Source organism: Lepidochelys kempii, chromosome 8 (assembly GCF_965140265.1).
Source record: "Lepidochelys kempii isolate rLepKem1 chromosome 8, rLepKem1.hap2, whole genome shotgun sequence".
Classification (NCBI taxonomy): Eukaryota; Metazoa; Chordata; order Testudines; family Cheloniidae; genus Lepidochelys; species Lepidochelys kempii.
This window is the reverse complement of record NC_133263.1, coordinates 101,896,994-101,920,846: the sequence shown is the minus strand read 5'-3', so window position 1 is coordinate 101,920,846 and position 23,853 is coordinate 101,896,994. Positions and strand designations below refer to the sequence as shown.

The 23,853-nt window shown below is 42.1% G+C and overlaps 2 protein-coding genes across 6 annotated transcripts in view; one reads left to right on the top strand and one right to left on the bottom strand.

The window, feature by feature from the left end:
• STIL (STIL centriolar assembly protein) overlaps positions 1-6,242 on the bottom strand; it is a 39,655-nt gene extending 33,413 nt beyond the window's left edge. For 2 of the 5 annotated variants that reach the window (XM_073357785.1, XM_073357783.1), the window contains exon 1: positions 5-606. Coding sequence is in view for 3 of the 5 variants with exons in the window: in XM_073357783.1 (XP_073213884.1) it covers positions 5-48 (44 nt within the window). In the remaining 2 variants the exon portion in view is untranslated. The other 3 variants (XM_073357784.1, XM_073357781.1, XM_073357787.1) reach the window with 3 other exon arrangements.
• A 68-nt stretch (positions 6,243-6,310) lies between these two features.
• On the top strand, positions 6,311-22,921 carry CMPK1 (cytidine/uridine monophosphate kinase 1). The gene is made up of 6 exons (XM_073357780.1): positions 6,311-6,585; positions 15,986-16,132; positions 17,225-17,377; positions 19,359-19,435; positions 19,514-19,610; positions 21,182-22,921. The coding sequence occupies exons 1-6, from the start codon at positions 6,415-6,417 to the stop codon at positions 21,221-21,223; spliced, it is 687 nt and encodes a 228-aa protein (XP_073213881.1). The 5' UTR covers positions 6,311-6,414; the 3' UTR covers positions 21,224-22,921.
• Positions 22,922-23,853: the final 932 nt, after the last annotated feature.

The following is a 23,853-nucleotide window of genomic DNA, read 5'->3' as shown; positions in this document are numbered from 1 at the left end:
ATACCTAGGATCTATTTGGTGATCTGAAACAGCAGAAATAGCCTCCATGACTGCAGATTTCGACCCCCTGCCAGGAAAACAGAAGAAAGAAAATTAAAGAAAGGAGCCCTAGTCATGGGTCAGGGCCCCAAGGCACTACAGTAACACAAATAACAAACAAACCGCACACATCACATCTTCACATCAAGAACTGATTTACATCAGAGCGGATAACCAGCCGAAGGATGGTACCAGGTCATTGACAGGGCTACTAAGACTGACATGTGAATCCACCACAGCCTAGACGTGACCCCCCCCCCCACGCGCGAATAAAGTCAGCCCAACTTGTACACCCGCACCCCGCGTGCGGGCACCCGCGCAGGACCAGGCCGGGGGAGAGGGCCCCGGACCGGGAGCTAGCTGTAGCTGGGGGGTTGGCATCCCCTCATCCTAGCCCCCCCGGGAGGCCAGCAGATCCGCGGGCCAAGACCCCAGCGCCCGCAGCTCCCACGGTCCCCAGCCACCCCACACCGGGCTGGGGAGCGCCCGCCGAGCCCCCGGACGGGGCCCTCCCCCCGCCGCAAGCAGAGGCAATGCCGCGGGTCCAGGTGGGGAGCTCGGTAACGGACTCACCTGGGCCGGGCCCTTCAGCCTGTGGCGGCTCCAACGGCGGCACCGCCAGCCTCCCGCCCCTCCAACGCCCTGCAAACAATGAGCGCCGCGCCCCGCCCCGCCCGGCCCGGCCCTCTAGCCCAATCAGAAGGCGCAGCTTGCACTCCGCCCACTTCTTTTTGCGGTCGCTCAATCAGCACGCCGTTTCCACTCCCCCCCTCGGCCAATCAGTTGACACCCCGGGCAATCAACCGCCCGGCGCGCGCAAGCGAAGGGGGATTTAAAAACGCTACCGCTTTAAACGGTCACCCGAGAGAGAGAGAGAGCGAGCGAGCGCTACTGCGCAGGCGCACTGGTTGGGGACGGGGATGGAGGCGTGGTTTGGATGCCACAGCAACCGGCGAGTTGGCCGAGGTTAGAGTTTTAAAGAGACACACACCCCCTAAAAAGAAAAGGAGTACTTGTGGCACCTTAGAGACTAACCAATTTATTTGAGCATGAGCTTAAGAAACCCAAACACTCCCACAGCGTTTACACGGGACCCCTCTCACCCTAGGAAGCCTCGAATGTGAGGATATTGAGTAGGCGTGAGGGGCAGGATGGGGGGGAAGGTACCACTCTGGAACCCTTACTGCACAAAGGGGTTGATTGGTTTGCTCGCTGAGAGGGAAAGGCACATTGGAGATGGGAGTTTCATTTGCACAATTGTCCCCAGCACGTTTTTTGTCTGGGGTTTTGTTAAACCCATATTCTGGCCTGGGTGGATCTTTTCAACCTTCCAGCAACCGGAAACATAATTTATTCCTGCAACAAAGAAGGGGGGGGCTAACTCATATTGTGAGTTTTGAAATGCTTTGATTATTGACAGGTCCATTGGTAAACCAGAGAATGGAGTAGTTTTCCTTACAGTCCCGGGTCCCCCATAATCGCCCTGGATGGTTTCCACTTTGTTTTGAATTTTATTTTGAGATTAAAGGGCTGTGTTTTAAAATGTTCTCTTCTTTAGCAAACTGATAATGTTTCGTTCTACTCCAGAACAAGTGCAAGAAAATAATACTGTGATTATTGATTATTATCATAGAATACTGGGGTTGGAAGAGACCTCAGGAGGTCATCTAGTCCAATTTCCTACTCAAAGCAGGATCAACACCAACTAAATCATCCCAGCCAAGGCATTGTCAAGCTGGGCCTTAAAAACATTTAAGGTTATCCTTCTACTGGTCTCTTTGGCCTTTTAAGAGAAAAGGAGAGAGAGAGAAGACCTTACTTTTCACAGCACAAGAGGAAGGAAGGAGAAAGGCAAATAGAGAGAAAAAGACCGAACTACTTGATATTACCAATTTGCAGTGAAAGTTACAGGCAACTCTGGTATGAAGCCCCAAATCATGCATCATGTCCTGTGTGGAGCTCAGCATAGGCATGTACTCACCTGGAATAAACTGCAAGACTGGGACCTCAGATTGCACTGATTTGCCTCAAAAGGAAAAATATGAGATATATACTGTGTGCAGCATTTTGCCAAGTTACTGTATTAAATGGTCAAATGAAAAGGAGCTGACTATTAATAACCTCTCTAGAATACCAAAACCTAACAAGTTGAATCTACCATTACACTTCCAGCACTTATTTACACAATTTTACAAATCTGGATTATTTACAGTTTGAATTTTTTTCCCTCCCCCCAAAAAGTAAATTTGTCATATTCAAAGTAAAGAATTGTATGCAAGTCATATCTAAAGAGTGTAATAGTAAAATAACATAGTTCTTCCATCATCCATAATAATATCCACACTGACATTTTGCACACTACAAAGAGCTGTCTGACACCAATGCTAAAACCTAAAAAAGAGAAACAGTTAAGAATTATTTTAAATATTTAACTTACAATACAAGTAGGACCTTATGGAATTAAATCTAAAAAAAAAAGTGATTTTTTTCTATTATTTATACTCTATTTTTTGCATTTCTCTTAGCAATGAAAACAAACTACTCAGTAAAAAGAAAAGGAGGACTTGTGGCACCTTAGAGACTAACCAATTTATCTGAGCATAAGCTTTCGTGAGCTACAGCTCACTTCATCAGATGCAGCTTATGCTCAAATAAACTGGTTAGTCTCTAAGGTGCCACATGTACTCCTTTTCTTTTTGTGAATACAGACTAACTGGGCTGCTACTCTGAAAACTACTCAGTTTCACTTTTGGTTGTAATCAGCTTTTAGTCAATTTCATGTTCTCATGCACTAGCACAATGTAGGGAGATAGATATCTTAACTATTTACACTGGACTTTTAAAAAAAAGTTAGGGAAACCATTATATTGGCATTAAGGAATTATTGAACAACAAAAACATAACAGCTCTTACCAAATCTAAAGTATAAGTCAAAATGTAACACTAGATAATTGCTCTATTTTTATTACTAATAATTTAGGACCCAATACTGCCCACACAAATGCATGTTTAAGTTTGATGACATGAACGCTCCAATCAAAGCTTCCAGCTAAAATGATATTAACCACTCTTACACAAATATAAGAGTGTCCATATAAGGGTACCAATTTAACTAATTAGATTTAGAAACCAATGTAGTTAAACAAGTGGAACTGGTGTGTATAGACCAGCCCTTGCACACATGCTTTACTTTACACATGCATTGTGTGGAATGGACAAAAGCACCAGATCAGAGCCTTATATAAGTTTCCAAATGTTAACTAGTCTTTACAATATCCTTACGAAATAGGTGTTATGTCTACTTTACATATGGAAAAATTGAAATTGAGGGGTTAAGGTCCGGATCCTGCAGACACTTAACGTAAGTGCTTAACTTTACAAATGTAAATAGTCCTATTATTAAGTGGAACTATTCATGTGTATAAAGTTAAGCACACATAGGCTGGATAAGGGCCCAAGTGACTTACTCAAGTCCACATAGTAAATTACGGACAAAGCCAGGTTTAAAACCAAGTACCTCTTGGCTCCCAGCACTCAGCTTTAACCACCAGACCAGATTAGCTCTCTATGGGATATCAAATGCCATCTAAATTGAGTATGTAAACAGGATTAAAAATATTTGTATAACAAAAATGAAATGCCAGAAATCAACTAAAACATGGTCACCTCACATGCAGGAAATATTGATGACTTTGCTATGCTGGTGATTAAGAACCAAACCGAATCAGTACTCACAACCAATCTAGTGAAATTAAGTTAATAAGCAAACCATAAGGAAGGCTTCTAAAATTAAAACGTAAGTTGTTAATCAAAAAAATCAACAGCATAATTATATAGTCTGTCTTATATCTTAGATATATCCTTGAACAACCTAACAATAGCACAGCTGTTGTCCCAAAAGACCATAACATTCACTTGAGTATTGATAGTTACCTTTTACACAGAACTGGTAACTTTCTGTATTATTTGCTTTATACTACAATGAACTTTGCATTATACTGACTTTTGCTGTCTCCAAACAGTAGCCTATCACCACAGGTATGTTTTAAGTAGTTATTTCCAAATAACTACAGACTTGTTTTTTTGCCAGGGGATTTTAATTGTTTTTTTTAAGGAGAACTATATTTTACTGGCTACATGTTCTGGAGATGGGGAGTTAGTACAGGCGGACCATCGGTGCAAATGATGCAGATCTATATTAAGACAAGCCTGAAATCGGAGGTATGTAGAAACCCCAGCATTTCTGAATCAAAGCTCTTGTATGCATACTGCATACCCATCTTCAGAAAAATAAAAGTCACCGAAAGGCCGTAAGGTCAAGCCCTGAATCTGCCCTTATATCATTCCTCCTGAAGATTCCCTGGCACTTATACAGGTCTCAAGTGTACGGTATTGCTTTTATGCAACACTGCTCAGACTTGAAATTCCTGTTAGTTGCATGCTCCCGAACAGGTGCTCACTGAGGATCAGGACCATCTTGGATGTCCTGGCGTTGTGAACCCATAACACTGAACAGCTGGCATGCAGTGCCTATTGGGCACTTTTACTGATTTCCCAAGGCAGCTAGAGTAGTGTAAGCGGGGGAATAGTCCCGCTCTTGTGAGGAACTTTCCTGGCTTCTGCACTACCCCGGTGAAGTGGGCTAGCGAAAGGATCCAAATCCTCGCTCCCACTTCCTTTACCCAGTGGCCTCCCTGCCCTTGAGGACTCCCCTTCCACTCTCCTGTCTGGCAGAGTCCTCCTAACCCCAACAAGGCTGGGCCCAAGATTCCTGGGGGGCTCGACCCCCAACCCGGCTGTGGTCACCTAGGACAGGGGCTAGGGTGTCCCCAGTCCAGGGTACTCTCTCTGCACTGGGCACTTCTCTGACCCACTGACCATTACATACAAATTAAAGCAAATGCAAGTTATTTAATCAACAATTAATTTAAAAAAGAATAAGGAAAAATGGGAAAGGTTAAAGGAAACACATCAACCCGCTCTGTGGCAGGGAACATCACAACTGGTGTCTCTGGAATGTCCGGGCAGTTCACAGTCTGTTCCTTGTAAGTCCCAGGCCTCCTTCTCAGGCCCTAGCTTTGCTGCAGGGATGCTGTGGGTTGGACACTTGCTCTGGTGGTGGCCACACGCTCTCAGGCCCTAAGTGGTAGGATCCTTCTTCCCAGTGTCGCCCCCAATCCAAGCCTGGCCTGCAGAGCCTCTTGGCTGTGCTGGGCTCGCTGCCGAGGGTCCCCCTCGCTCTGCCCAGCTGCTCACCGCACCCAGCTCCAGACTGCTCCAGCCCCAGCTGCACCACTCGGTCTCTGCGCTTCTGTTGCTGCTCTGCCTCCAGCTCCCTGGGCTGCTTCTTTGGCCCCTCTGCCTCTGGTTGCTGCAGCTCTGCTCCCAGGACAGGTCTGCTCTGCAGGCTGCTTCTGTGACTGCTCCCAGCACTGACCTGCTTCCTGGCCTGCTTTTCTGGCCCCTCTGGCTCTGGTTGCTGCAGCTCTGCTCCCAGGACAGGGTCTGCTCTCTCTGGGCTGCTTTTCTGGTCCCTTTGGACCTGGCACAGCTCTGCTCCCCAGCCTAGCTTGGGCGCCTGCTTTCTCCTTAGCTCCGCCCCACTCTGTCTGACCCAGGCAAATCCAGCTCACACAGAGGACAGGACGGGACCTCCTTGGCCTGCTGACTCTCTGATTAGCCTGCCCACCCTCTCATTCAGGCTGACCTGGAGCACCGGCCTCTCCCCATTGTTCCTGGGGACTGTCAGTCTCAGAGTCCTGATTCCCCATCGACCCTTCCCCCTTTTAGTACTGGGAGCTAGCCAACCAAAACACCCCCACTGATTGTTAGTAAGGGGGGCAACAGTCCCCCTACAGTAGCTACCTCAAAAAAGGGACAATGCTGGCTGGGAACACGTGGGCGGCGTGGGGGGTGGGGGGGAGGAACCCCGTGTCTGAGCAGATCCGCAGACATCTGCCCAGGGGGGCAGACTAGGTCTTGTGGTGCAAACGGGAGTGAAACCCACTACACCTTGGGCTTTCGCAGGGGTACCGCGAGCAGCGGGCCGAGAGCAGTGAAGGGAGCTCAGCAGCGGGCTGTGTCGCTGCTCCCCCAGGGATCGTGTCTGAACACCCGCCAGGATTGGCCTTGGGCCCCCCCGCGCCGCCGCCTCTGCACGGGCCGCGCTCTCCGCAGGCTCCCGCTGCCCCGGTGCCGCCCGCGCGCCCGCCAGGTGTCACGTCACCCCGCCCCCGCCGCGGACAGCGCCCCGCGCGCCCCCGCACCCGGAAGCACTTTCCCTCCCACGTCAGCAGCCGGCGTGTGGCAGCCGGTGGCGGTTGGGCGGCCTGGCCTCCCTCCCAGTCCCGCTCCCCCCGCCCCCGCGGGCCGTGCATGTTCTGTCGCTGCCCGCTGGTGGTAGCGGCTCGCCTCAGCCCTCGCGCTCGCTGCCTCCGAACCGCCGCCGCTCCGCGCCGCCTCCTCCTCCTCATGAAGCCGCTGGTTGTGTTCGTCCTGGGCGGGCCCGGGGCTGGCAAGGGGACCCAATGCGCCCGCATCGTGGAGGTGAGAAGCGCAGCGGGGAGGGTCTCAGTGTCCGCAAACTCCCCCTCCCCCCTTGCCGCCGCCGCCGCCTCCTCAGAGAGCGAGCGGACTACACCCCCCAGCATGCAACGCGGCGCGGGGCTCTTGGCATCTTCCCTGCGAAGCGGCGCGGGGCATGGCGGGACGGGCAGTCTTGTGGCTCAGCCCGCGCGGGGGTCTCGTTTCCGCGGCCCTGCGGGGGTGAGCGGGGGCTTGGACATGGGGCCCCAGGGAGGCGGCCCGTTATAATGGTCTCCCTGGGGTTCGGCTTCTATTTCTAGGCGGTTAGGGAAGTTCTAGCTCTTAGTCTGGGTTAAAGGTGCAAAAGGCTATTTTTGGTGTATTTGAAAAGAAACCCACCTGTTTCTCCCAGTGCACATTGGAGCCCCCACATTCCCCTTCTGGGCACCCAGACTGAACTCCCAGCCTCTAGGGCCCTAGCTCCCCCAGTGCAAAGCTGGGGAAATGGGCATCTCTGCAAGGGGGAAGGGGGTGTGTGGTAAAGGCACAGACGTACCTACTAGACTCTTGTGTATGTAGGTCGAGTTCTGTGTCTGCATGTTCTCCACAGTACCGTGGGCAGAGTTAAGACTGGGGGTGCGGGTGGTATTGTGCAGGAAGATGTTCACGATTAGCAATAATCACAGACCTAGCTAGAGCTGATGGGTGTGCTTGCCAGAGTCCAGGGACCTGTGTGTCCCATTTCCCCTTACCTTTCTGCCAGGGCCTCTTTGGATACATCCACACTGCAATAAAAAACCCTGGGCTCTGAGTCTCAGAGCCCGGGTCATTTGAGGTCTGGTCTACACTAGGAAATTATGCCAATATAACTACATGGCTCAAGGATGTGAAAAATACACACCCCTGAGCGATGCAATTAAACCAACCCCCCTGAGCATAGACAGTGCTAAATCAATGGGAGAATTCTTCTTTTGCCCCAGCTACTGCCTCTCAGGGAGGTGGAGTACCTACTTCAATCAGAAAACCCCTCCCACTGGAGTAGGTGTCTCCACTGAAGCACTACAGTGGTGGAGTTGCAGTTTTTTCAGCATAGACAAGCCCTGATTTGAGCTGCAGGGTTAAAATTGCAGTCTGTAGACATTTGGGTCCAGGCTCTGAGACCCATCCCCCTTGTAGGGTTTCAGAGCCCAGGCTTCAGCCCAAGCCCAAATATCTACACTGCAATTTTTAGTCCCATGAGCCTGAGTCAGCTAATTCAAGCCAGCTGTGGCCATGCTGCAGTCTCTTTTATTGTAGTGTTGGCATACCTTCCGTGTCCCCTGTTTCTTACTCCTTTCCCCAAGGTATCTCTTGTATTTGTATAGCACCTAACACAACTGTGGTCCCCTCCATGGTCCACTCAATGACTTGACTTAATTACCTCCTACTGTTTGTAGTTCCTGGAAAAGCTGTTGGTAAGCCTCCCTCATGGAGTGGAACACAATCATACATAAACCATTAATAAATTTAAGAGAATGTCCCTCAAAGATACTGTGGGGGGTTGCAATATCAGGTACAACGGGTTTATTATTCCAGAGGTATATGGTGCTTTCATCATCATCATGTTCCTATTAAGCCTCTGGCATTTAGGGCAGTGATGAAGCTCCTACATTCCTGTCTGTTTCTGGCAAGTCTTTCAATGGTTCCCTAGCTGTGCCCCAATTTTTTCAGCTTGGCTTCCTTCGCCATGTTGTTTTCGGGCAGCCTCGTTTTCGCTTGCCTTCAGGTGTCCATCTTATTGCTGCTCTCCTGATAGAATCAGTTTCTATCCGAAGCACATGGCCGATCCATCTCCAACGCCTCCTGGCAATGATGGTGCTCTAGATCTTGGTTTGAGATTATCAGAGTTGTGTACTTTCAACACTACTTTATAGTGCAGAATGCTGGGGAATGAGAAAGTATGACATGTCCAAACTGTCTTCATTCCATACAACCTGCCTCAGAAAAATCCTCCATATCTATTGGCCCAGAACAATCTCAAATCAAATATGGTGCTTTACAGTAGTATACGCTGTAAATTGTGAAAATCAGATTATATTATAAGCAAAAACAGAAGTGAAACTTTGCTCAGCAGCTGAATGTGATGGAGGTCACAAGTTGTGCAGAGTGAGTCTTTATGTGTGTCCTGTGATAAATTAATCATTGTCTTTTCTGCCATCAAAGATTTTCAAACTGGCATTAAGAGATTAATTACATGATTTAATTATAGAATTTCACACAACATTTCTAAATATTTCAAATTCTTTTTAGTTTAACAGTACTTTAAGATGGAAAAGATGTTTAGAAGAGGGGGGGGAATAGCTGATGGTTAATAGCTGACAATTCTTTACATACAGAAGCAGACCCCTTTAAAAATCAGGATGATGAAAATCTGTTCTGTTGGGTAGTTATGGTGTATTTAAGGCTAAATGCCTCCAAATAAAGCCTTTTAGGAGTAGACTTGGATATTTCATGCATGATAAGTGCCATAAATGATGGAGGTTTGTCCACACCCACATGAAAGCAATGACTAAGAACCATAACAATGCCCACATTGCTTAAACTTCAGAAGGAAAAACCGCAAGTCCTGGCACTAGCATTTTTGTTTCTGTTTTCTAGTGATGCGTGGTGGAGAAACTATAATGGTACTCTACTGTTACATTATAGCCTAGGTTTCCGTACTGTATAACTTCGTTATAAAAATTTAGTCCAGACTGAAAACTGACATTTAAGATTGCATAAAGTGTTGTTGGAGCTGTGTTGGTCCCAGGATATTAGAGAGAGAAAAGGATACTGTCTCTCTAATTTAATATTTAAGCCACAATAGGGTTTTCACCATAAATTATGAACTCTAACTCAAACAGGTTTTTGTTTTTGTTTTTTTTTAAATTAAGTTGTGGGATATAAGGCTAGTAACTTTCAAAAAGCCTTTGTGTTACTTTGGGTCAAATCCTGCCCTTGGTACACAACAAACAAGCTTCAACCATAGGGAAGTTTTGTAGTGCTGGAGGGAATATAATTGCAAGCTATTAATGCAGCCTCTGGGCTGAAGGAGCTTCTGTGGCTGCTGCCCCATACTTAGAAATGTAAATCATTTTGGTTTGGTATCCTAAAGTAATTGGATAAAGACCACTTGAGGAAGAGGGAGTCAAATGAGTCACTGCTGCTTGAATTGTATCTACTACCAGAAAAGTATTACATGTTAACTTTGCTAGTATTAAACCTAGGAAGGGGAAATCCTTAGGAGTAGGCAGAGATGAAAGTAAGCCAGTACGGGCCAGTACGGCATACTGGTAAGAAAGTGGCCACCGGTATGGGCTGGTACATAGCTGATGTTAAATCATTGCCGCGGCAGCACTTTAAGGGCCATACCGGCAGGGTTGCTGATGGGCGGGGGTGGAGGGGGCAAAAGGGGCAGCTGCTCTGGGGCCCGGTGATTTAAAAGGGCCCAGGGCTCCCGGCAGCGGCTGGAGCTCTGGGCCCTTTAAATCACTGCCGGAGCCCCAGGTGGCGCAGGCCAGGCAGTGCTGAAGGGTTGGCTAGGGGAGTCTGGCCCCAGCCCTGCCCCTTCTGCCTGAGGCCCTGCCCCTTCCGGGTCCTCAGAGCCACTGCCTCTCCTCCCGCCCGGCCGCCCTGCGTACAGGTAAGTCCTTTAAATTACTTTCACCCGTGGAAGAAGAGACATAACAAAAAGAACTAAGGCTAAGTCTACACTGGCAATTGAATGCCAAAAGACTCCTACCCCCAACAAACAGGGTTAGCTTTATTGGCAGGAGAGCCTAACTTTTGTCTTTCAGAGGTGTTAAAAAAACACACACACGCACACCCCGAAAGACAAAAGTTTTGCCGATGACATTTCCTTTCCTGGCTTCTGGGAGAGAGAATAAATCTCTTTAGCTCCAGTTCATTTTCTAAATGCTTGCCTTGTATGAGACAAGAGGGAGCACTCCTCTGAGAGCCATAAAGAGATAACCGGTTGCTGCCTGTCTTCATGAAGCTGAGTATCATTTCTCAGCAATCTTCTATTTAAAGATTGGAAATCCAGATTCTTTGTCACATTTATTTACAAGATTTAAAACTAAGTGTTTCCTTTGGATTTTGATCTCATCAAAGTCAACAAATGGAAGTTTTGCCATTGAGTTACTATAATTTATTATTTGCGTTACCAAAGCACCTACGTGCCTCAATCATGGATCAGGACCCCATGGATGTGCTAGGTGCTGTACAAATAGAACAACAAGATGGTCCCTGCTCCAAATAGATTACAATCTAAGTATAAGACAATAGACAACAGATGGAAACAGTGAAACGGAGATACAATGAAACAATGAGACAGCATCATAGGCAGTTGTGTTAGCAGACTTATAAGTTTTCCATAGACATCTCAGTGAAGGAGAGTTAGAAGAAGGATAATGAGGTAGCTTTATGGATGTTTGCAGGGAGCTGCTCCCAAGCATGAGAGGCAGCATGGGAGAAAGCTGGAAGGTGTTTGAAAATTTAACAAATTCTGGAGGAGCAGGCTGTCTGTTATGTAGCTCAACTAATCCATTCTGAAAAGCATTCCAAATTAGAATTTAATGTAATTAGAAACATCCCTATTTAACAAGTTCACTTTAAAATACTTCTGTCTCTCTCTTTCCTGTTCATCTATTTAAAACTATTTTAGTTTGCTGTTGTAAAGAGAATTCCAAAGATTGAGTCAGTATTTCTTCTTGCATGAAAAGAAAAAATGCTGAGGAAAATTAAATGGTGCTGTAATCCCATGAAACCAAGGGGATTATTTTGTCTTCCTCTTTTCTCCTTAATGTTTAACTTAATGTTAAAAATATCATAATTCTTTAATTGTAGCAAGAAGAGCTACATGTTAATTTTGGGTTCTGGAGAGTAAAACTTCTTGCTTATAAAAAGCTTTACTCTGGTTTATGGCTTCTGCAGTTCATAGTTAATATGTAGATTTACAATTAAATAAGCATATCTAAATGCACTGCCCATTTGAACAAAAATACAGTAAGGTAATAGAGAATGTAGCTAGAGTTTCTCTCCATGGTCATTTAGGGCAAAATCTTGCATGCTTTATTTTTTTCTCCAGCTGTCTGCAGTTTTTTGGGGATTTAAGTAATTATATCGTCTCTTAAATTGTGATTATAGCAAAACTGCCTTTTCAGGCTTCTGTGGGTAGAGCTGGAAAGCAACTAAATATTTTTAAGCTTGCTTGGTGAGTTGTATAATATGTCTACTGTATTTATTTAGTAGCCAAGGTTTTAAATCCCAAGATCACAGCCATAAAAGGGAAGTATGCACATTACTATTCTGCCCAGACTCCTTTGTTGAAATTTGCTGTGGCTATCACTGCAGCCAAGCGGATAACCCTAAACTCTGTTTTGTTTTGGTGTTTTTTCCGGACTAAAGCTTAGAGTAAAGATATACATACATACTCTATTTTGTATTCTTAGAATTGTAATTTAATTTTGGTATGTTCCTAGGTTATGTGTCTCATACCTGTTTTATAGAACTAGCTGTGTGTAATCTTGTTAAAGTTTTATGTAATATTAAAAACTTACTTTTAAAAAAGACCTTATGTACTTGACATTTCTGTAGTTAACTGACACTAGTACAACTAAAAAATTCTCCTTTTCTAACTTTTTCCTGCTGAGATTTCATTCTGAACTCTGAAATCTGTTCTCTGTACAGTATGAGCACATATGTATTTTACTTCTGGTGTCTAGATTCTATGGTGATGGGTGCCTTAGAAAAGCATAGGTCTAACACGTGCTTTTCGGTGAGGGTTTATGTTAGAGTATTTTAATGTTTTTAAAATGCTTTAATTGACCACAAAATACAAGAGTGATAGATGTTTAGACTAAATACTGCTATCTGTATGATACGTTTGCATATAGATTCCCTGCTGTATTTCTTTCTATAGAAAGAATACAGTATATTGAGAGATTTCTAATAGCATCAGTCTAGCTGCTTAGCCTGGACTGCCACATCAGCACTAGGGGAATACACTAGCTTCTCTCATGGATTACCCGTGTCACATCCTGACACTCTCCGTGGAGACTGCCACCCGGCTCAACATATGTGCTCAGTTTCCTGGTTTCAATGTATGCATATAACTGAAATGCATACAAAACAGGGATTTTTTTCTTTTTTTTTGAAAAATAAGAATAAAGAAACCAGGACAACTTCATCAAAACTACCTAATATACATATAGTTCCTACTATTTAGTATGTTACATCCCTAAAGCAATTGGCGAACATTAACTCCTTCTCACAACACTGTTAGGCATTTGGTTAGTAATGTTATCCCCATTTAGCAAATAGGGAAACTGTGGAGTACAGCTGGGTGAAATTTTTTGACCAAAACATTTTTTGGTAAATATGCAGATTGGATCACACCAAAACATTTTGCCAATTCATGTTGATTTTGCCAGATTGTTTTGGTCAACAACAAAAAGAACACCCCTAAGAAAAAATCAAAACATTTTGTTATGACATTTTGTAAATGAAATGTTTCCAGTTTTTTTAATCAGTGGGGTAGCCATGTTAGTCTGGATCCACAAAAACAATGAGGAGTCCAGTGGCACCTTAAAGACTAACAGATTTATTTGGGCATAAGCTTTGGTAGGTAAAAAAACACTTCTTCAGATGCATGGAGTGAAAATTACAGACACAAGCATATACCACCGACTTCCTGAAGAAACTACGGTGATTGGTGATCTTCCTAAAAACACAATCCTAGCCACCTTGGACATAGAAGCTCTTTACACCAATATTCCACACAAGGATGGACTACAAGTATCCCTGATGAGGCCACAGCACACCTGGTGGCTGAGCTTTGTAACTTTGTCCTCACCCACAGCCATTTCAGATTTGGGAACAACTTATACCTTCAACTCAGCGGCACTGCTATGGGTACCCACATGGCCCCACAGTATGCCAACATTTTTATGGCTGACTTAGAACAACGCTTCCTCAGCTCTCATCCCCTAGCACCCCTCCTCTACTTGTGCTACATTGATTATATCTTCATCATATGGACCCACAGGAAGGAGACCCTTGAAGAATTCCACCTGGATTTCAACAATTTCCACGCCACCATCAACCTCAGCCTGGACCCTCCACACAAGAGATCCACTTCCTGGACACCACAATGCAAATAAGTGATAGTCACATAAACACCACCCTATACCGGAAACCTGCTGACCGCTATTTTTACCTACATGCCTCCAGCTTCCATCCAGGACACATCACACGATTCATTGTCTACAGCCAAGCCCTAAAATACAACCACATTTTCTCCAATCCCTCAGACAGAGACAAACACCTACAAGATCTTTATTAAGCATTCTTAAAATTACAATACCCACCTGGGGAAATGAGGAAACAGATTGACAGAGCAAGGCAGGTACCCAGAAGTCTCCTACTACAGGAGAGGACCAACAAGGAGAATAACAGAACACCACTGGCCATCACATACAGCCCCCAGCTGAAACCTCTCCAGCACATCATCAACGATCTACAACCTATCCTGGAAAACAATCCCTCACTCTCACAGACCTTGGGAGGCAGGCCAGTCCTCACTTACAGACAGCCCCCCAACCTGAAGCAAATACTCACCAGCAACTACACACCACACCACAGAAACACTAACCCAGGAACCAATCCCTGTAACAAACCCTATTGCCTACTCTGTCCCCATCATAGGACCCAATCACATGAGCCACACCATCCGGGTCTCATTCACCTGCACATCTACTAATGTAATATGTGCCAGCAATGCCCTTCTGCCATGTACATTGGCCAAACCAGACAGTCTCTATGTAAAAGAATAAATGGACACAAATCGGACATCAGGAATGGTAACATACAAAGCCAGTAGGAGAACACTTCAGTCTCCCTGGACATTCAATAACAGATTTAAAAGTAGCCATCCTTCAACAAAAAAACTTCAAAAACAGACTTCAAAGAGAAACTGCAGAGCTACAATTCATTTGCAAACTGAACACCATTAATTTGGGCTTGAATAGAGACTGTTACTGACTCATTACAAAAGCAATTTTCCCTCTCTTGGTATTGACACCTCCTCATCAATTACTGGGAGTGGACCACATCCACCCTGATTGAATTGGCCTTGTCATCACTGATTCTCCATTTGTAAGGTAACTCCCTTTTCTTTATGTGCCAGTATATTTATGCATGTATCTGTAATTTTCACTCCATGCATCTGAAGAAGTGGTTTTTTTACCCACGGAAGCTTATGCCCAGATAAACCTGTTAGTCTTTAAGGTGCCACCGGACTCCTCCAATTTTTTATTTGACATAAAGGAAATTTCACAATTTAAAAGTTTTTTTTATTTTAAAAAGAACTAAAAATGTAAAAAAGTGCTCAAATGAAATGAACCATTTTGTTTGGCTCACAGCTATTTTTAGCAGTTTCTTGGAATTGCCAACAGACCAAAAAAATCCATTATTCACACAGCTTTTACAGCTGAGTATAAGTGATTTGTCCAAGGCCACAGAAGATGTCAGAGTCAGAAGTAGAAAGCAGGTATTTCTAGCTTCTAGCACTGTGCTTGGAGCATGCTCCCTCTCTAAATAAAGAACTTTTAGTCTAAACATATAGTAGTCCCATATCTGCAGTAAAGGTACGTAATTATTTTAAAATACAAACCTGCCTTCAAGCTTACCAAGTAAAGCAGCTGTTTTGACTCCTTTTCATTTTCTAAATTAAAATTTGATCTACTGGCTAAAATTGCCAGTGAATTTCTAAATAGCCATGTATTTTGGGTGGGACTGTAACATGTATCTTTTAGTCTTTTGGTTTACTTTAAACATCTAATTCATTACAAGGGGTAACATTTTCAAAGGTATCTAAGTGACTATGGGCTTGTCTACACTTAAAGCGCTACAGCAGCACAGTGTAGACATGACCTACACCCATGGGATGGGTTCTCCCGTTGGGAAAGATAATCCACCCCCCTGTGAAGCTTGAGCTTCAATCTAGTGCTGTCTACATGGGCTGTCTACAGTTTAACTAAGCCACTTGAGGTATGTGGATTTTTCTCACACTTGACCAATGTAGTTAAACCAACCGAAGTTTTTAGTGTTGACCAGACCTAAGGAGCCTATATCTCATTTTCAAAAGTCACGTAGGCATTTTTGAAAATTTTTACCCAAGGTGCAGCAGTCTGCCAGGCTTCCTGCACATATTGGGTATACTGTGAAATCATGACAGAGGCTGAAAATAGAATGCTTTTTATCCAAACTGACTATTTTTGGCTGTAAATTTGCCTTTTTATTAATAGGATAATGTAATTAATTTTAACAGCTAAGTTAATTTAGGATATGTACTTACTCAAAGGAGTCTTCATCTGCTTAACACTTGTTATACGTATTTCAGAAATATGGGTACACCCACCTTTCTGCAGGCGATCTCCTTCGAGATGAACGAAAAAGACCAGGCTCTCAGTATGGAGAACTAATTGAAAAATATATTAAAGAGGGAGCAATCGTACCAGTTGAGATTACTATCAGCTTGTTGAAGAGGGTAAGAAAAGTGAATGTTGTCTTGATGGTTCACCTTTCCAAGCAAATAAGGTAGTGGGTGTAGCCTGAGAAAACATTTCCCTCCGTTTGAAGTCAGCAAGAGGAAGATGATAGGCAATGGGTGCATGTTGTAAACTTGCTTTTCATTAAAATCACATATGGCTATGTTATGGTCCTTACAGTAGGCAAGAGGCAATGCCTTTCATTACATAAAGCACAAAGAGGGCACTTGGTACATTTTATTATGTTTTCTCTGAAGCTTTTAACTGAACCTAATTCAAAACCAAGTACATTCAGGGCACATTGTATTTTGTGAGAGGTCTCTGTCCTCCTGTTGCCCCGGCTCCCCCTGGCATATGGAGCTACTTCCAGATGCTGCCTGGTGCAGCGCAGCAGCTGTCTGGGAGCGTGCAGCTGCCTGGGACTGTGCAGCTGCTGTGCTGCACGGGGCAGCGTCCCAGGCATCATGGCCCAAAGAGGAGAGGCTCTGGCCCCGCCCCTTCATCTTCCTGGCTGCTGGTTCCTTCCCCCCGCCCCCGTGTGACCCTTTGGGGCCCTTTCTAATCCTTGCCTCTTTTTTGTCCTATGACTGCAGAGGTGTTAACTGGCTACTTCATCTTGAATGGTCTCTTACAATGTGTTAACTCCTTATGCGAAACAATCTGTTCCACTTTGTGTTCAGCTCTGAAAGTCTGAGTACCTTACTTTATAGAATCATAGAATATCAGGTTTGGAAGGGACCTCAGGAGGTCATCTAGTCCAACCCCCTGCTCAAAGCAGGACCAATCCCCAATTTTTGCCCCAGATCCCTAAATGGCCCTCTCAAGGATTGAACTCACAACCCTGGGCTTAGCAGGCCAATGCTCAAACCACTGAGTTATCCCTCCCCTCAGTGGTTTTTCCCATACTTTTTCCATACCTGAAGAGCTCTGTGTCAGCGCCAAAGCTTTTCTCTTTCGCTAACAGACATTGGTCCAATAAAACTCTCATGTTAAAAGTTTGTAAATCATGTCAACATCTGACCAACACTTAATAGACAAATATATTATTTTGTGTGTAAGAAGTTATTGAACTGAACTGTGCTATCTATTAGGTTATGGATCAAACAATGGCTGCCAATGTCCAAAAGTACAAATTCTTGATTGATGGATTCCCCAGGAATGAAGACAATCTTCAAGGCTGGAATAAGACTATGGATGGAAAGGCAGACGTGTCTTTTGTTCTGTTTTTCGACTGTGACAATGAGGTATTGAAATATCATTGCTGTGTACTGTTATCCCATGTTGTATGATGAGAGGCAGATAGCGAGAACAGTAAAACTGTGTTGAAGGTACTGAATTTTCCAATATTCATGAGCATTAGCAACATAAGGAAGTCCTGGGGCTATGACTACTGAGGATTTTTGGTAGTTCACTTGGTAGCTATAAAACTTCTTGTGCAAAATGGGGTTAATAATCTAACCTTTGTAAATTGGTTTTAGATCTAGGTATTGCTATTACTGTGTTCTTCAGAATAGCAAATGTCCAGTTGCGTTAAGAAATTATATTGAACAACAATTCTGAACAATTTAGTTTTTCCTTAAGAACCCTTTGAAATCAAAAGGATTGTGTCACATATCTTGTGACAAAGTTCCTCCTCTGTCTTGGTGGATTATTGGTGGATTTGCTCGCCTTGGAGCTTCACGGCAGCCCTCAGTTTGGCCATTTTCGTGAACCCACAGTCTAGGTCAACTCCTCCTGTGTCTGACCAGGAGTTGGGAGGTTTTGGAGGAGCCCGGGTCCGCCCTCTGCTCCGGGTTCCAGCCCAGGGCACTGTGGAATGCAGCTGTCTAAAGTGCTTCCTGGAACAGCTGTGCGACAGCTACAACTCCCCGGGCTACTTCCCCATGGCCTCCTCCCAACCCCTTCTTTATTCTCACCATAGGACCTTCCTCCTGGTGTCTGATAGTGCTTGTACTCCTCAGTCCTCCAACAGTCCGCGTTCTCACTCTCAGCTCCTAGTACCTTTTGCTCCCAGCTCCTCACATGCACACCACAAACTGAAGTGAGATGTAACCGTTAGAGCTAGTCAGAAACTGAAACATTTAAAATGGTAGGTAGATTGACCTTCTGGGGAACTTTTTTTTAATTAAAAAATCTACTTTTTCCTTTTTTTTTTTCTTTTTTTTCAAATTTTAAAATTGCACATGTTCAATTTTGGAAAAAAATCTCATAGTTAAACTGATCAGTCAAACTTGGGAATTCAAAAGATGACCAGCTGAAAAAAACATGATAAAGAACAAACAAGCTAAATTGTTTCATCAGAAATTTCTATCAGAAAAATTGGGGGGGGGAAACTAAATGAAAACTTTCATTTTTGAAAAAAAGATAATTTCTTCCCCTCCCCAAAAGTTCTTGATCAAATTTGTCTGACTAGTTCTAATAATCTACAATAATATCTGAATGACCTTTTACTTTATTTAAATTAAATCAGCGATGTATTCCATATGAAAAATTGTTTTAAAAGATCCCTCTCTTGCACCTTGACATATATAAAAAATTTGCCATGTATTATCAAGATTATTCATTTAACATTAGAATGTAACCATAACTTTATATGTATTTAGTAACTATTAACCAGTTATACTTTGTGAACAATATATATATATTACAGATCAGAATAATTTAATAAATACAGTGATACTGACTGAGCAAAAATTAAGACGCTTGTCATTCAGACCTAGTAAGTTAACATTTAGTATGTGTACCTTAAATGTTATAGGCTTGTATTTTCAAAAGAGACTAATGGATTTTTTTTTTAATATATTCACTTTTAGTGGCTAAACTTGACAATTAAAGAGTCTGATTTTCAAACAGCGCTGAGCATCTGCTCTCTGAAAGTTTAGGTATTCAATCTTAGTGTCTCAGATTGGGCACCCAAAATCATTAGTCACTCTTGAAACTGTAAGCCATCACCTCCCGCCCCTCCTCCCCCCATTTCCCAAGCCACAATTAAAAAGGCAAGTGAATCAAAAACTAATTCATAATACTGTCTAGATCTAGCTAATCTTTTGTAAAATATATGCACTGAACTATGTGCGCGCAGGTTCACTCGCCCTCAAATCGGTTTTCACATTAATGAACTAGGCCTATTGAACAAAGGACAAAGGTTTGTTATTGAGTCTTTCTTCAGATATAGAAAGATAATGGTCACATGCTTTTAAGAGTTCATTCTGTGTTTGTTGGTAGATATGTATTGGCCGCTGCCTTGAAAGAGGAAAGAGCAGTGGTAGGAGTGATGACAACCGAGAGAGTCTAGAAAAGAGGTACTGTACCCAGAAGTTTTCATAGTTATGTTTCTTGTTTTCTTTGTATGATGTGAGACATCTTTTTCTGTCTTACAGACTTCACACATACCTGCAGTCAACTAAGCCCATAATAGACCAATATGAGAAAATGGGAAAAGTCAGGAAAGTGGATGCCTCTAAATCTGTTGATGAAGTAAGTTTCAAGGACAAATAAATTGTTGGGCTTACAATAACATGGTATATATTTTTGGATCCCTTCTTCTGAGATGTAGAGTCAGTGATATCCCTTCTCTCCATCCCTTACATATAGTCTTCGTCTTTTTGGTCTGCCTATGAAATGTCAAATACAATAATTTTTTCTTTTTAGTGGTAGGGCTCTTACAAGAGCTCCCCATTTATCACCTTTAATCACCTCCTTTTCCTGCTTCTCAAAAGCTGCCTTATCACAGGAAGATAGGAGGGCTAGAGAGGGCTCCATGTAGGAAGTCAACTGGGGTTATGATGTGCTTCCTATTCACCCTGGGGCTGAATGCATTGCATCACAATGCTATTAACCTTTGCGCGTTCAGGACCAAGGAACCAAGCTCTAGTTCTTAACACTGAGACCCAGTGAAACAAGCTATTGTGCAATCCCAGACCAGTCACCAGACTGGATCATAATGTAGATTTTTCCATCTACTCTTCCAAGAGAGTTCTGGGGAGCAAGGGTGGATCATGATTCACTTACCTAAAGTTGAAGGATGGTTGAAAGCTGGGTGTATGTTTGGCTACATCTCTAATTGAAATGGACTATGTCTCGTCAAATTTTGCCCAGAATTTAGAATTTGTAAAAATATATTTTTTATGAAACCTAAAACCAAATAAAATGTGTTAAGAACTGATGTAAATAGCATGTGAAGGAAGACATTTGCAGTGCACACAACCGGAAGTTTTATTTCTTCTACAAAACCCAGGAACTATGCTTCATATACATTAAACTCTGTCTACTGCCACCTTGACTATTAACTAATTGTTTACATATATACAGATAGAGCACTCCTTTAACAAAATGTTTCCATAAATTGAATTTTTTTCCTCCTCAACTGGGAACCAGTTTTGCTTCAAACAAATATTCCCGTACAATCCAAACACTGCAGTTTTTATGCCAGTGCATGGAAATACAAAACCAAAGTAAAATAGAAACTAACTAAAAACGAAAATTAAATGTATTAGTCTCTTTTCATTGTTGAAGCTGAATGAAATGCAAAAACTAAACATTATAAGTAGAAAAAAGTTCTGTTTTTACTAATTATTGGTGTTACCCTCACATCATAAAGGTTGGGAAATTGGCCCTCCATTTTGCAATTAGTTCAGTACATACAGACCACTTGTAGTCAAGCCACAAGGGCTCACCTATCTGGATCTGCTTGTGACAGGGGCCTGTTTTTTTTAACTGTGTTTTTGTTTAGATTTTTTAAAATGTAGTAATCCCTTTTGAAGAGTTTTCTGCTATAGATGGCTTGCTCTCATGCTGCCACACAAAAAGAAAATGTAATAATGTTGATAACCTAAACAAAAATAGATGGAGATGAGAGACTGAATAGGATTTGGTGCCAGATTCCCTCACCTCTATTCTGATATGCACATGTCTTTTAAAAAAATGAACTACGTCTTGTACATTTTAAAAAAATACTGATTTACCATCAATACCTGTGTGTGGTCGTCTAACTGAAAATGGCTGAATATTTAATGTTCCATAATTTTAATTAAATGTTTCTCTTTCAGGTTTTTGGCAAGGTTGTGAACATTTTTGACAAAGAAGGCTAGTTCCATTCTTGAAAGTTCTCTTGAAATTGTGCTTGAATCTTGCTTTAATAGCTGCTACTAAATTCAACACTTTTGTAATCATTTTAAAGGTTTTTTTAAATGTTTCTTGTATTCACAGATAGTTGGAAAAGCAATTAATTGAAAATTAAATTGTTTTTAAATAGGAATGGATTCATTTATTGTGGCTATAGTAGACAATAAATTTCAGGATTCTTTTCTAACTTAGTTCAGTTACTTACAAAATAAAGATAGTAGTCAAAATCGATCTGGAGAGACTATCAATCCTTTTACAATTTGTGCCATTCATGGGCAGCCTTTCTTATCCCTTATTGCCATAAATCTGTTTTTAAGAGTCCATAAATAGCAATGCTCAGTGGCAGAGCCTACATATCTTTTTTTTTTTTTTTTAAAAAAAAAAAAACCTCTCAGCCTGTTTTTGGACCAAACTTAGGAAACTTTTTCCAAGTAAAATTTTATGCAGTTGATAGTCCTTTTATCCCACAGCTAAATTCTGTAAGCAGAACTGTAAAATTAGCATGTGCATTTGTTTTAGAACTTTTCGTCTAACTAATTTAATACAGTGTGAAGCTGTTAAGCAATAGATGTACAAAGTGCTTTGGTAAAGTGGTACTCTCTTAGGACTCTGAGTGCATAGCATGTGTTGTAATTTATTGAGTACTTAGAGAAAATGTACCCCCTTTTGCACAGGAGGACTACGCAGGGGTTAAGAATAGAATTGCAGAGTTAGTTTAGTGTCTAAGCACTCACTTTGTGATGGTAATTATGCTCTTAAGTACAATGAAGTAATTAGACAGTGACAAACCTCCAAACAGATGTGTAGTAAAACTATTCTTTTAACAGTTTCTGTTTTTGTAACAAATGAAAGGGCATTTCTGTATTGTTGATTATTGATTGTATTGTTGAATACTTTAAGGTTTGTTATATAGGGAAAGAGATTTTTATGGTTAAACTTGTAGTTTCTCTAAAATTGTATAATTTTAATAGTTTGTTTTAAAAAGTTTTTTTAATTATTGCACTTCGTTTGACCAGTTTGAATTTTTTTAAATGTTTCATTCCCTTAAACAAATTAGTTCATGCTTTATGGCATTATCTTGCATTAGTGCAGTGCAGTTGTCAGCAGTAATAGTTGGAATTAACAAGTGACTGGTTGAAACAAGCCATCCTGTATTTAAGTACTGTGCAGTTGTAATATAGTTATGACTTTCTTTTGTTAAATACCATTTTTTCCACAAGCTTTAATGCTCCTAGACCTATAGGGGTTCAATCCTGCATTCCTCAAGTCCCAAAACTTTCATTAAAGGACATCCAGAAACCTGAGGATGAGTATTTTAACTTTTTCTTTTTTTTTTTTTTTTTTGGCGTTATCCATTATTATTTTTGCTACATCAGCTGCTGCTATAATTAGATGTGATACTCTAACATGTTGTGATGTATAGGGAAAAATGGTCTTGAATTTTTGGGCTTCAGCTCATCTTGAAATCCTACTTGGGAAAGTCACAAGTGAGTTAATAATAGTTTTGATTTAATTACGACTACTTTAGTCCTGATCCTGCATTCGGATCTGCTCAGGCCAACTCTTGCATGAAACTCTGTTTACTTTACTGAAGCTTATAAGACTGCGAGTTCAGAGTTTTTAATATGCAATGGAACATAGCCACTGCTAAAAGAGATTTTTTTCCCAACACATCGGATGTTTAAAGTCAGACTATTGAGCACAAATAATATAAAGCTTAGTAACACAGAAAATATGGACCATGCCTTGTTCCTGAGAATTTGGAAGATTTTCACAAAATCCTTTAAATGCTTTCACCTGATTAATTCCTCCCCTTTTCAAAACTACTGAAACTGTTTTCCATGTCTAAATGTGCTGACCTAAGACAGGATGAAATGGAACTACAGTTCTGATATAAAAGCTGAAATCAAGACTCAAACACTTTTGTAGGCAGATTGAAGAAATCTGTCTGAAGATGCAAATATTTATTTTGGTGGTGGTCTAATAATACTGGCTTTTAAGAGTTCTGATAAGAATAGATTCTGTTTCCTCTCATTATATACCTTACTATGTATTTAAGAGCTGAAGCCAAATAAGTAACAGTTACTTAGGAATAAGTTTTAAAAAACACTGTTTTAAAAACAAAAAATGTTGGCAGTATTGAATTTGGAGTAAATTGTGCATTGTCTGTACAATTTGAGTAATCTTGTCCTTCTGTTTATTGAAGATGCCATTAATGGTTTTATTCAAGATGAGACATAATTAAAATTAAATTCAATAAAAAAATAGAAAGTAATATATCAATGTGTCTTTTCCATGTAGCGGCATTCTGTATAAAGAATTTGAGTAGTTCCTCCAATACATTTTGCTGTGTGGCTTCATCCAAGTTCCTGGCTTACATTTATGATCTGCCATGAAAAATGACAAATTAAGGATATATTCCTATATAACACACAGGTTCCAAGGTCAGAAAACGAGGCCCCAGAGACCCTACTCAACCCAGGTTAAGATTGGGGAGCATATAGTATTTGAAAACATGGCTTTTCTCCTTCTCTCTGATATGTATATAATGTTATCTGATCATGCAGTGATAATTCATCTGATCCGTCTGTAAAAG